This window comes from Seriola aureovittata, chromosome 15, assembly GCF_021018895.1.
Source record: "Seriola aureovittata isolate HTS-2021-v1 ecotype China chromosome 15, ASM2101889v1, whole genome shotgun sequence".
In the NCBI taxonomy this organism is placed as follows: Eukaryota; Metazoa; Chordata; class Actinopteri; order Carangiformes; family Carangidae; genus Seriola; species Seriola aureovittata.
The window spans coordinates 22,868,788-22,883,573 of record NC_079378.1 but is presented as its reverse complement, the minus strand read 5'-3'; the positions used below and the strand labels follow the sequence as shown (position 1 = coordinate 22,883,573).

The 14,786-nt window shown below is 45.2% G+C and overlaps 1 protein-coding gene across 2 annotated transcripts in view; it reads right to left on the bottom strand.

Annotated features, from left to right (window-relative positions):
• The window catches only part of atp2a3 (ATPase sarcoplasmic/endoplasmic reticulum Ca2+ transporting 3), a 42,431-nt gene extending 32,136 nt beyond the window's left edge, over nucleotides 1-10,295 (bottom strand). The window contains exon 1 of one of the 2 annotated variants that reach the window (XM_056396808.1): nucleotides 9,865-10,295. In XM_056396808.1, coding sequence (XP_056252783.1) covers nucleotides 9,865-9,982 — 118 coding nt within the window. In that variant the 5' untranslated portion in view covers nucleotides 9,983-10,295. The remainder of the gene's footprint in view (nucleotides 1-9,864) is intronic. The other variant, XM_056396807.1, reaches the window with a different exon arrangement.
• Nucleotides 10,296-14,786: the final 4,491 nt, after the last annotated feature.

Here is a 14,786-nt window from a genome sequence, read left to right as displayed (position 1 = left end):
AACACACCCCCCCCCCCCTTTTTTTTTCTTTATTTGCATCAGTCCGTGCGTAAGTTCCCACGAAACCAAACCCAAGAATAAAAAACACACTGCTCTTTTTGTTCACATTGTCTTGTTATTTTCTCATCAACCATTTACAATGAAAAGCTGCTTTTTTTTGTGCATTTGGAGACAAGCTGAGAAGAATCTTCACCACTCTGATTTGATTACCAGAACACAACACCCACCGCACACATGAGTCACTGGTGTGAGTAGAAAACACATCAGTCATATTCTAAAAACATTCGAAATGACAAGTACTGTTGATCAGTGTCACCATAATGAGACACAGGCGTGCTTAGTCACCGCGTTTGTCAGGTCCTCATCAAGTCCAACGCAAAGCGACAGAACAGGTCCGATGTAACAAACAGCATCCATCAGATCTGAAGAACACGAGAGATGAGATCATCTGATCGGCTTATTTTCCACTCAATTTTCTGCATCTGTCATAAAAGTCTTTGTGTTTAGTTCTGATTTCTTTCTGGAAAAGTGCGTTTTCATACATCCCGACACGGAATAAACAACATATTATTGTTCGTTATCCTATGTCTCATAATGTTATGTACAGTATAAAGCAATGAAAGAACTTGAATTACAGCGTGCTTTATAAAATGATCGGAGCAAAGCGGCTATATTTAGGAGGCGGTGCACTGTAACCCTAAATGACAGCAGTGTTCTCAGTGTGCAGTGGAAACCTCGTGTTTCCCTGCATGTTTTGACCAGACGGCGCTACACGAGTATCAAACGTGACCCTGTCGAGAGAGGGGCTGGAAAGAGGAAGGCCCATGACGTGAGCCCAGAGCCTCCTTCCAAAAACAAAAAGCTCGCAGGCACTCGCATTACACATGCCACTGGCAGAAGAAGACATTATTTCACATCATGACTTCTGGAGTCAAACGTTTTTAAGAAAGCAATATGGACTTTTTTTTTTTTGCCCAATGAGTTTGAAGAGGTTTAATAATTTCTTACTTTATTCGGGGGGGGGGGGGGCGGATTTTTGCAGTGCACACAGGCTTTTAAAGAACACATGAAGAAGAACATAAGTTCTTTAATAACCACTGAAGTGCAGAACTTTGATTGGACACTTAGTCTCCTGCAGATGATCTGCTGAACATTATTAGTCTATTAGATCCTTGGAGGACCGACCCTTGTCATAGGTCATCTCTCAGCTCCATGAATGACCACCCTCAGCCTGTGTAACATAGCTGATGAGTCATTGTGAATAAACTTGCTGTCTGGAGGGTGTTCAGAGTTCAGGTTGGACACAGCTGAACACACGGGGGACTTCTGGCTGCACTCTGCCAGAAGCAGCAGCAGAAATGTGGAGAAGTGGGTTCTGCAGTTTTCCATGCTCCACCAGTCTGACATAAGCCTGTTTCCCCATTACTGTGCCTCCCTGGTTGTATAATGTTTTTTATGGCAGACAGGCTGGCTGCAGCTCCAGGGCAGGAGACAAAGACTGACTGACTGAAAGGACAAGAGAGATGAAAGGGGAAAGAGAGAGAGAGAGTGAGAGAGTGAGAGAGAGAGAGAGAGAGAGAGAGAGAGAGAGAGAGAGAGAGAGAGAGAGACAGAGAGAGCGAAGGAGGGAGGGTAAGGGCTGGAGGTGTAGAGCGGGGTTCCCCTGCTTCCCTCTGCCAAGGATTCCCTCACAGTCATCTGGGCTGTGTCAACCCGAGGCTTGCCCAGGCACATTCCTGAATACTGACTTCACCTCTTTCTCTCTCTCTCTCTCTCTCTCTGTCTCTCTCTCTCCATGTCCCCACAGCACCTCCCCACCTCTCCCCTCCACCCTCCTGGCCCAGACAATGAATAAAAGAGCTTGTTTACACGCAGCAGAAAATCGAGCAGCGCTGAGCAGAGGGGAGACACTTCCTGGAGACAGTTGCCAACAACAGCAAGGAGCTGGTTTCTGTGTCCAGAGAGTCAGGAAGCAAAGCAGGAAACTGGCCATGTATCTATCTGCACCACGTACCATGTTCTGATAAAGGAACTTTCACAGCCAGCTCCTCTGTGTCTAGTCTGACTGAGTCCATTAACAAATTACAGCCCGGATTATTAGGACCCCCAGTAAACCTCACATCTGAGTGTGGTTAAGCAGTAACAAGCTCGAGTTCAGGCTGTGTTGTGTAAACTACAAACAGTAGAAGCAGTTTAGCAGTTACCATGACAACTTGGATCACGAAGGCTGCTTGAAAACGAGCATTTCACAAGGTAATGTGCCGGGGTCTGTCAAAATTTACCAAGAATAACTGTTATGTAATCAGCAGGGCCTTGATACAGCACGCTCTGACTGCAGGCATCAAAAACCTCCACACATTCTGATGTGAACAAGTGTAATTCTGGCCTCCGCAGTGCTGCTAGTACACAGTCACCATGAGTGATAACATGCAGGCAAGCAGACACACCTCCAGATAAACAGCAGTGTGAGCAGGAAGGCAGTAAGCACAACAGGACCATGGAGGTACAGTTGTGCTGCTTCAGTAAGTGGCTCCAGCTCCAGGATCCCCGCTCCATTCACTGACCATGAGAGAGTAAAACAGGCCTATAAATATCATGATGGTAACTCCTAATGACATAGTCTACTATGGCTTCATATATCCGCTCACTCTCCCCTAATGTATTCTCCCACCGGAAAAGGTCTGAATGCATTAACCGTATCAAATGTGAATTATAAATGTCCCCCATTCTCCTCCCATAACCTTATTATCTCTGAGACACAGAGGGCATCGCAGGTAACGGCGGAGGAGACGCCTGCAGCCTGACAAAGTCAATGTTTCCTTTATTTACATAAATGTCAATGTAGGGCTTCCCTTCTCTGAGGAAGTCATACACAGTCGTGTCAAGTGGGTGAGTGTCAGCAGCTATCTTTAGGCATCCCGCCGCCCTCAGAGAAGCTGCTCTGAGGATCAGTACGGGAGCAGAGGAGGAAGTGGTACCAAGTCACTAATCACTTCTCTGCAGCATAATGAAACAAGGACATGGAGCCCAGACATGCAGCTCTTCACCCACTGTCGGTCCAGAAGCCTCTCTCTTTTCAAACACATAGCAGTATGCTAACATGCTAACAGTGACAATGCTAACATGAGGGTGTTTAGCAGGTACAATGTTTATCACGATCACCATCTTAGTTTGGTGTGTTACCATGCTAGCTTTTGCACCGCACAGGCCGATGGGAATTGGGCTGATGTCATTAACTCAGCAGGTATTTGCTGATAAACCAAACTGAGATTTTGACCTGATGATGGCACTAGATGAAAAGGGATCATCAAAAATAATTACACTTCTTCATCCTGAGGGGAACCAGAAGGTGTGTACACAATTTCATGGCAATCTATCCATTAGTTGTGGAGATACTTCAACAAAGGTTAACCTCAGGGTCAGTAGGGTTCATCCTCTCCGAACCATGAATGTCTGCATTAAATGTTGCGCCAATCCATCAAGTAGATGTTGAGATATTTCAAGAGTATAGTTTCAATCTAAAAGAGTAACCAGGATCTCCAAGGTCATTAAGATTCATCTTCTGCGGACCACGAATGTCATGGCAACCCATTCAACAGCTGTTAAATAAATTGCAGACCAAAGTAACATTTGTACCAACATTTTCCCAACTAACATCAAGCAACTGTTAAAAACCCGCTGACACATCCAGACTCCCGAGCTGAAATGACATGGGGGGGGGGGTGTCACACTAGACTAGAAGAGAGAGAGGAATGAATTCATATTATTTTAGCTGCTATGTTTGCCTGTAACTCTCTTCATGCTGGAGACACAGAGAGGAAACACGCCGCGCTGACATCATTTCTTCTGAGGCTCATCTCTGAAAGACTAACATGTCAGAAAAGGAGAATTAGTATCAAAGTGGAGATTTTATCTTCTCGAGCCAATTGAGACACCAAATGTCACGGGGATCCAGCTCGATGGCTGCTGCAGCTGCCCATTGGCTGGACGCTTTCTGACATCATCGAGCTGTGGTCAGGGAAAAAGAGACTGGATTTTTCCTCGGGATGTTGCACACAATAGAGCGTGCTGAAATTACACTGCAGCATCAGCTCTGTATGTTTTCATTGGATATTTTCACAAATGGTTCCAAACCATGTCTTACTAAAGAGCTTCTTCTTAACCACTTCATCTCGAAATCAACAGATTTTGGTCAACCTGATTAGGAAATTTCAATAGCCACAAACATTTCCAGGACACAGATGACATCAGCCGTGAAAGAGTGAAACTGTTGGAAATTACTTAAGATAAGGCGTCTGTGTTTATGCAATGACTGTACAACTGGTCTCTAACTGCACAAACACTGTACACTGCTTGTTTCACATTCAATTCAGGTTCAAACAAACACACCAAATAACCATCTTCCTCCAAATGTTCTTTTTTTTAACACAACACTGCAAGGCGAGCGCTACTGACAAGTAACAGAGGAAGAGGGCCTGTCAACTGAGCAGGACATGCATGAGGTGATTAGCACAGAGCTGATATCTCATCAGGGCTCCGAGCTTCCTCTTTAAGGTCACAGCTGTGCAAAGAAACCATTTTTTGAACATCTCAACAGGCTAGTGAGGAGGATGGCACCCGGCCACCCAGCAGCCAAATGGAGAAACTGAATTCTGTGAGAAATAGTGTGCAATCTCCCCAACGGCAGACTGAAATATCTGTGTTAACACCATGCTATTTATAGGCTTTATTCTAGGTTTAGAAACCAGAGCAACACTTCTATCCAATCAAATGCTACGATACAACTTTACTCATCTAAGCCCTGAAGCAACAGAGGCCGATCAAACCAGTGACAATTTTTTAAATGTTGGATATTACACTTATAAACCTGGATGTACGTGTCACTGTGTATAACTTTCAAATCACACTTTTAGCACACCAAGATTAAATGATATGCCAAAAATGAAACTGAATAGCGTAAGTCCAAAACAAACCAAAACCAGCAATGACTTGATCCTATTAAAAAGTCGTACCTATGTAGCCTCAGTCTGAGCCATCGAGCTCCATCATTGTCCAAAAACTGTGGAAAACACCTGGGTGAGCCACACTGTTGCACTGGGTGACATGATCCATTATCCATTATGGGTACTGTAGTTTATTTTGAGTCAATTCCACTTAGACCACGCCGCTGCAGTAAATACTCATTAGTGCAACAAATCCACAACTGAAAGTAAGTCCTCAATAAATGCACTATTTGCTAAAACCCACAGTGTCCAGCTGTTGAAGGAAAGAATTGAGCCTTTAAAAAAAAAAAAAAAGGCTAGTATATATTTGTGACCATTTTCTTTTTAAAGATTTCCATCTTGAGTTAAAAGCAGCAGGTTCGGGGCTGAACACAGGGATGTTGGAAAAGTTTTAAGAGACAGACTAACAGATTTTTCACCTTAATCTTTTAATGGGATTTCTTTGTAGAAACAAAATCACAGAATATCCTCAGCTGCATACTTCATATACCTGACAACTTGAATTTCGCCATCTTATCTTAAGGTGTCAAAAAATTCTGTATCTGTTGAAACTGAATAAAAAGTACGGAGCAGGAAGCCAGCAAGGCGTCTGAAAAGGAGTGAAAATGTGGGAATTGTTTGGACATAAAACTCCTTTTTAACATTATTAGTAAGTATCCACTATGACATAATGAATTAACTAACAGGGCAGGGAATTAATTTTCTTGCTCTGTTTTGATGCCGTGTTGTTTTCACTACCACTTGTTTTCTTTCAGCTCAGCCTGTCCCAGTGAAGTGGAGCAGGTTTATCCTTCTGATCCGTGCACGTGACTTTTCTTTTATTTACTTCTTTTTTCCAGACACACAACATTACACCTCATTATGCTGCTCATCTCTATGCGAGTGCCTTGAGGTGACCTTCCGTTCACTTCATGGTATACACTGGAGGCAGACACGCACTGTACAACATATGCTGCCACTTCTTGAAACACAAACACATCTCCACATTGGACCGAACGGCGGCGGCGGCGGCGGCGGCGGCGGCGGGTACAGTGCGTTAGGCTGTGGTGACTCAACATCATCATACCATAAGGGCATGTGGTGACTGACAGATGAAGAGGAGGCAAGACAAGTGACAGGCCAGAACAGGATCACAGCTTCTTTGAAGGCAGGCACGCACAGAGCCGGGGGAAGTGACTCAAGCGACTTTTCTACAACTTAACTCTCCTTTCTCAGCCCACGTAACCCCCGACACCGTTACCGCATTTTAACTCTCAACTGGACAGTTTTCAGAACAAGTGACGGTGAAGTGCAAGCCAACAACCACTGACTGAGGAGTGCACTGCAATGTGCCATCAAGAGTGTGTCGGTGCGAGGGAGGAGGAGGAGGAGCAGGAAGCAGCAGAACGCCTCTCTCGTATTTCAAACGCGAGAGCGAGTAATTCAGGCTTCCTTTCATGTCGAGTTGCAGAACAGGAAGAGAAACAACACTGTGAGTGAGATCCCACCAGAGGAAGTTGTAATTATTTGTGGCAGAAACCGGGGTGAGGAAAGTGCAACAGCATTGCATAATTTACCAAGGATGGTGTCATCTACTGATCACTACCTTTCCACTTTTGGAAAAAATGTTTAATAATTGAATCAATGGAAGGAATTCAAACTGGAGCTCAGTGGAGCTTGTGCACAGATGAAAAGATTTTTATTGGCATCAGCGGATATTGGGAAGATTGTTGTTGCTGTTGTTGTTGGCTCCAAGTCAACATATGTCTCCAACACTGGACACTGTAACGAGATGGTGCAATCACATGCATTGCTAGGTTGTTTAACCTGAATGTGTTGCGCAATTGAGCTTCTCTCCTGGAGGGAGCGTCAAGTTTTTAAAACCTCAATAATTTTGTTTTCAGCTGTGCAACGTAATTTGAAGTCGTAATGACTCTTAACTCAGCTGTAGTCCTTCTGATGCTAATGTTTTAAAGCCTCAACAACTTCAGCTTTTACGTTGTTTTTTTGGTCAGATCAAAGAGCAAAATTCTCCAAAATGTTAGAAAAGGAAATCAATAAACTAACACCACCTCCTTTTCCCTGGACACTCCTTCACCTGAGTGTCAGCTCCTGTGCACCCCCACCCCCCAACCCCCCAACCCCCCAACCCAAAAAAGTTGATTGCTCATGGGGACAATGTGCCCTTTTACTGACACTTTCTAAAAATGAACACACTGTGCCTTTGAAATCGAGGTTGTGAGGGCACAGAATACAATCATCAAGCACCACAAGCTGTAACAGCACCAACATTGTTTGTGCACCCACACACAAAGAGCATGTGTGTGCGTGCGTTTGCGTGCGCGCGCGCATGTGTGTGTGTGTGTGTGTCTGAGAGAGAAAGAGAGATAGAGGCCTGCGACTTCCTCTACTACATGAGAATCACATGTTTCAGCCTTGAAAGTGTCAAACTGTCTGGTAAACTGCGGTGCAGTTCTCGGCAGTGAATTAGCAGGATTCCTGTAGTGTGTGTGTGTCTGTGAGGGAAGATGAAAATAAAAGGAGCTGCTAGTGGACTATAAATGTGCAGGTGTGAAAAAAGGTTTGCCGCCACCTTTTCTGCAGCACAGACCGTCCAGATGTGGAAGCTAAGCTCTTTTTCCAACATCTCAGAAAGGGATCAGAAACCCTGACGCTTGTGAGCGGGGTTTTCTCTGTCACAGCACATGAAAGTGCCGATTTAAAGCCAGGAAGGCCTGGACACCACTTGCCTGTTTTAACCTACAGTGTGGCCCTGAAAGACAAGATTTTTATGTGCTTTTCTAGAACATTGTAAAAAGGCAAGAATCTATAGAATCCATACTTGAGCCACTCTGCTGTTAAAGACAAATAAATGGATGTTGCCATCTATGATAAAAAGGGAAAATAATCCCAAAACCAGGACAAAACAAAGAACCTCAAAGTGGTTCCAGCACATTTCTAAGTTATCTATAGAAGAAATGAGGCAGGACACACTCGCAACATGTATTAACTGTGGGGTTGAGGGGACAGATAGTGTTTCTGGAAACCAGCCGTGTTTAAACTCCCTCATCCACCCCAGAGATCCAGAGGGAAATCGAGTGTGTAAAACCTCTCCGGTCTCACGGAGGAGGGTTATGTCTGAGTCAAACATGTCACATTGTCTGCCCTGCGTGTCGGCGCCTCCTCCTGCAGACGCTTGGAGCAGTGCGTTGGCGGTGAAGTGACAGAAGATCATGTCACTTTCATCTCCTGTTCCCCCTCTCGCGTCCACACTGACACAAACACTCGCAGAGCTCGGACGCACCGTGGAGATTCTGTTTGTGGACATGTTGATTTGGGTTAATGATCCTTCTGATAACCGGATCCTGCTAACCATTACGCAGAGTGAAACGCGGTGCATGCATGTCAGCGGGAGCGAGGTAATCGTACCACCCGCAAACAGCTTTGAACAGGCGCTCCCTGGAACAAAACACCACGGCTCGCACAGAGAGTCCTTGCAGTCAACTACAAAGTCTGCGGTTTGTGTGCAGAGGGGAAGGAGCCGTTTAGCAGCTGTACATCACTCTGCAATGACATGTACTAAAATAGTAAACAGACCAAAGCCAATTTAATGCTGCTTTTCCCCTTTTTTGGCTTGTGGAGCAGCAGCTAGAGTGGATAACCCCCATGCTATCAGCCCCAGAAAGGAAAAAGGGTATTCCCTCCCTCCATTTATCTGCAACACGCTCGTATAAGACAGGAAGTTCACAGCTAAAAGCGAAAGAGATGTTATCTGTGGCAAGACGTTGCTTTTTTTCCATGAAGTCATCACAAGCCCCTGGGTAGAGTGGCTGGCTGCAACAAAAGGGCTTCTGTTTGACTGGCACAATGTGCCGCTCTACTCCACAGCTTGGCCGCACATGCAAATGACAGGCCAGGAGGGAAAGGTGTGGTGATGTCAGGTCCGAGCTCAACACGAGAATACTCTTCAAACGCCAGCTGAGTGTAAAAGATGATGAAGATCTCGGAGGGAGCGGGTGGGGGGGGGGGGAGGCTTGTGTTGCAGCATGATCCACACAGACAGAAACTAGATTTTCACCTGAAACACACCTGATAAATAGTCATTTTACTTGTTTTTACAGCAGAAGTCGGAGTCCTTCTGATCTTTATCACTCTAAAACATTGTATTTTGAAAGACTTTACAAAGCCACCCCCCCCCCTGTGATTTTGTAATCTGAACTGGAAAGTATAAACCATGTGGAGAACAACTGCTGAAAGTGAAAACAGGTTGTTCAAGATTTTCTGTTTCATTATCTTCACCACCTCATCCTCATCCACTCCAGTAGCCTGAGCCTGCCTGCCCTCCACTTCCTCATCCCTGCATCACAGCCAGGGATGTCTTGTCTTCACACACACACTCACTCACTCTCACACACACAGTGTCAATACGTAGGGAGGGAGGGCTGCAGGTTTGTTTTCGATAAGCTTTCTTTGGAACTACACTCGCCATACTTTCAAACCAGCCTGACATGAGGTGACCTCAGGGGACCAGCTGAATAATTTTTTTTTTTTTTTTTTTTAAAGTCGCTCTGGACGAATTTGTACAATCGATCAGTTTCTTTGTATCGATATCTTCCCTGTCAATACGTCTCCCGGTGTTACTTTAACCGATGGGCGCTGAACGATATCAACACAGGCATGTGCATCAATGAATGTGCCGCTTACATTTCCACTGACTGCGCGCCAGAGGCATTTTTTTTTTTTTTTTTTTTACGCGCACGAACAGCCTGAAACCAAACAGCAGCAGTTTGGTTTCCTGATAAATTCATATAGGTTTTCAACACGCGCCAGCTGTGACGTGAAATAAAAAAAATTAAAAAAGATAATATATAAAACTACTCACCGTTCGGTCCATATTTCTCCAAATGGACTTTGACTTGTTCCAGAGTCAGCCCAGTGTTTTCGTTCACACCGAAGTTGTCTAAAACTTCAGTCGCTGATTTAGTGTGCGCATTTTCCATCTTGGTGGACTGGGCTTAGATGATCAGGCTGAAATGCATGTAGTATCGCAATGCATGTACTGTGGCAATCGGTGGGTGTGTGCGTGAGGGGGGGTGGGTGGAGGGGTGAAACGACAATAATTTCCACCGATGGACGTTGAGGCGGCTGAGTGTCGGTCGGTTTGCTCTGTCACCTGTCCCCCCTGAAGAAAACCTCCGGATCCGCGGTAGAGACGCTGTCGTTTCTCTTTAGATCGACTGCCGCTGCTACTTCATCTCCATCTGAAGGTGTGCTGTGTCTGTGCCGGGGCGGACCGCCTCTCCGCTGTTGAGCACTCCCTCCTGCGCTCCCATTGGCTGCGTGTACCTGAGCGGAGGGTTCAGCCGCCTCATGCAAACACTTCAGACGTCTCCCTTCAAAACACGATCCGCGCAGCTCTGCCGATCCTCCTGTTTGTCACGGAGCAGGTTCTTAAAGGTTACAGTTTGTGTTTATTGCGCTTCACAGGGAAACTGTTGCTTATGCATTTGAACGCGGTCAGCTGCGCATCAGCGCCCCTGGGTCTGAGAGGGACAAGGTGCCTTGCTCAAGGACACCGTGAAACAATGGTTTTCCAGCCCTCAGCACCAAGACTGCTGCAGTTTGTATGAGACCAGTGCAGAGTTGAACGTGTCAGCCCTGGAGCCGGTTGCACAGAGATCATGTTGACCCAGTGAATTAGGCCACTTTTAGATTTGCTCAAAAACCAAAAAGTCAGACAGAAATAATGCTGACTAATTTTAAACTTCAAAAAAGTCAGCCACTCTCTCCAGGCCACTTTCCACTGTCATGGTGGTTCTAGCGAAGACAACATGGCTTATAATTTGTGGTTTGTTGTAGAGTCAGCAAGGAAATAAAGTTTCTGTAGTTGACATATAATCACTTAAAATATGTTTGTTATTGAATTTCTGCCTTTGTTTCACCTACATACAATTCTCTCAGTAAACTGTCTTTATGCCCAGGAGGGCTGAGCAGCTTGAACTAATGTCTCAGTATGTTTGTAGTTTGAAAGTAACACTGAAATGAACCCAAGCTAGAATCATAATCAGATGTATTGGCCGAGTGTTAACACACACACACACACACACACACACACACACACACACACACACACACACACACACACACACACACACAGGATGTCAGTGACTCTACAGCAGTGCAGACACTGGGAATTAATTTCACAATAAAGTTAATAACTAACTGAAGAATCAAGAGCGGCAGGTGATCCTGGTCGGCTGTTTATGAGGCTGATGGCATGAGGAAGGACAGTGCTCCTGTGTGTGGTAGTTTTGGTATACATGGTTGTGCGAGCCTGCTGGAGGGGGAGGAGTTGGAAAAAGGTTGAGTTCAGGGTCTGAGGAATCTGGTGTGATTTTCTCCGCCTGGTTCCTGGTTCTTGAAGAGTGCAGGTCCTGGGGGGCACCAATGATTTATTTTTATTTTTTTTTATTCTCTGCTGTCATTACAGTTCGCTGCAGTCTGTGTTCGTGGCTGCTCTGAACCAGACTGTGATGGATGTGCACAGGACGGATTTGATGACTGTGGTGTAGAACTGGCTCAGCAGCTCGTCTGGCAGACCAGACTTCTCCGGTTGCCATGGAAAGTACATCCTCTGTTCAGCCTTCTGGAGTTCATGTTGGTTCCCAGAAACTTGAGGGTCTCCACGGTTGACACAGGGCTGTTGGACCACTGTGTGTGTGTGTGTGTGTGTGTGTGTGTGTGTGTGTGTGTGTTTGGGGGGTGGTAGTGCTGACAGATCCTACACTCCACTGTCATCTCCAAAGTCAGTGAGTTCAGCTCCAAGTTGTTCTGACTTCAGGAGTTTAACAGCTGGGTCTGTGGAGACGCAGTTCTCGGTGCAGAGGGAGAAGAGCAGTGGGGAGAGGACACATCTGTCCATATACAAGAGGTGACCTCCCCCAGCCTCACCTGCTGTTTCCCACCTGTCAGGAAGCTGGTGCTCCACTGACAGAGGCAGGTCAGGGAGCTGGGAGAGTTGGGAGGAGAGGATTTCTGAAATGATGGTGTTGAACGCTGAGCTGAAGTCAAGGTGTTGCAGGATGCAGTGCAGTCCCATCCTGACTGAGTCATCCACTGACCTGTTTGACCCGGGAGGCAAACTGCAGGGCGTCCAGCGGGTTGTCCTGTGATGTTCCTGAGGTGGGCCAACACCACTCGTTCAGAGGACTTCATGACCACAGGCCTGGAGTCATTCAGTCCTGTGATGGAGGGATGATGATGGAGCATCTGAAGCAGGAGGGGACTTCACACAGCTCCAGGGATCTGCAGAAGATCTGAGTGAAGTCTGGAGCCACACCGTCTGGAATTAGAAAGCTTTGTGCCGCCAGTGAATTACTGCTGTTCAGTCTTTACCCAAAGGCCATTTTATAGATCTAAACATTATCAAAGTCAATACCTATGAAAACTGCCCCTGATATCACACTAAGTTAAGTGTGTTCTTATTTCAAGTAAGTGGTGTGTTTATTTACTGAGAGAAAAGAAAGGGGAGAAATGAGCATCGTGCAGTAATTGCTGGATCTCTGCATATACAAGCAGCAGCTAATTGGAAAGAGGACTCAGACACTTGTGGAGAGGAGGCTTGTAGCCACTGTTAGTTTTAATGATCAGAGAGAGTAAGATGAAGGGTGAGTCTCTGTTCTGTTTGGTAGTTAAGAGTTTCCTTGAGTCTGGCTCACACAGGCCAGAAGATTCAAAACACGTGTAAATAACATGTATACGTTTTTTTTTTTGTTTTTTTTTTACAGTTTTAGGTTTATTTACAGGCACTTTTACAATCAGGAAAATACATCTTTAACATTAGGTGCACAACAGCAGCTAAACAGAAGGTCTCAAACTCTGACAGCTGGGTTCCTCGTCCTTGCAATTCGTACCAGAATGTTCTTGGAAAGGAGACTTGGAAAGAACATCCTTCTCAAAGTCCAGTCTTGACCGCCCTGGTTTTGAGAAACAGCCTTAGAGTCCTCAGGACCACGGTGCTTCGGATGTTTGCCAAGTCCAGGACTGTCCAGTTAGAGGTTACTCTCAATGTGAAGTGTAAATGGAATAAAACATGATTTTCAACACCGTATGAATTCACCCAGCCCAAGAAGTGAATGTTAACCATTGGAATTACAGTTATATCCACCTATGTGCCATTGAAGTGCAACATATAGAAGAAAACTGTACAATACAATAACAATAACCATAAAATAACCACTGATTGTCTTTATAAGAATAAAATCACGTGAGAACTTTGGAGGGAAATGTCTCAGGACAATGACCTCAACTAGAAAAAAATGTTTTTAATGTAAAATTAAAAGTACATATTAATAAAAGTACAGCACCTACTAACTACAGCTGTCAGATAAATGTAGTGGAGTATAAACACACACACACACACACACACACACACACACACACACACACACACACACACACACACACACTAAAAAGTTTCTTTTTCCTGAGACACCATGATTGCATCCAGGTGACTGAAATTATTCATCTTGATGAATCAATAATTTATGACAGATTTTTTCCATGTTGTCCCACACACTCACTTTGGCTCTTTCCAACAACTTGTTTCTACCACAAATACATACACATGCAGCAGCAGCAGCAGCACAGCAACATGCTCTTCCCTGTCACTTGAAGTAGCTCACATCCTGTCAACAATTGATCCCTCGTGGCATCAGAAACTCGTTCAAGACTACTCTCAGTGTACATATTATTTTGCATATCATTTACGAAGACCCTGTGGGACCTGAACTTCCTGGAAAACTGTCACTTCCTGGAAAACAGTAAAGGTGACCTCATGCGACATGAACAGTAGGTGTGACCTAAACCTCCAACCAATAAAACCAGCACACATTTGTGATCAACCCTGCCCTTCTGTGCCTGCTATCAAATCAAACTCCCTGTCTCCCTCTACCTGACAGCCTATTGGTTGAAACTTTTGAAAGATATCTCACTTTGTTTTGTCCCCTTTGGCTTTTTGTGAGACTGTATCTTCGCCCTTGTTGTTGCATGATAGATAAAAGTCTAGCTCACATCAATGTATTATACATCTCATAAATGTAAAGCCCCTCCAGAGAGTTTAATGAATTTGTCCATTCATTGTTGACTGGGGAAGAATCAGCCAACTACACACAAGTAGGGAAACTGGTGCTCCAGATTTCCCTTCCATCACTCTATCCTGAGTGTAAGGTTACTGCAGCACGATCTCCCCACAGTATGCAGATGCTGAAATGGGTCTACTGTTGGAGATCACAGGCACTGGACTGGGACCTCGTTGGGCACAAAGTATAAAAGGAACAAGGTGCTCCAATTCTGTCCTGGCTCACAGCTGGCCTCCTCTCTCACTGTGAAAAAAACGTGTATTTATATCTGGAGCTTACGTAACTTCCAGAGCTGCTGTCTGGAGGATGGTAGCAGGCTACATGAAGTTCTTGGATGCTAAGTGCCTACAAGTGCCCTCTCACTTGCTTTGGAGGTTGTGTCTTTGCCTCTGCGTCAATATTCAGATCCAAAGATTTCTATTTTAAAAACCAGACCTCACTACAGCAATCCACAGATCCCCAGCAGACACTCGGGCTACAATCACAGGCTCCGCTTCTTCTGCTCGCTGCCCACTCACACGCACAGTCAGTGAGATTATCGTTAGTCATCAGTGGTATCGACTTATGGCTTGAAGTTCTCTTTAAACTTGTGTGTGAGTGTAGATCTGCGTGAGCTAAAGCCTTTGCATCCGCCCTCACGGTGACATAAATTCTCGAGAAAACC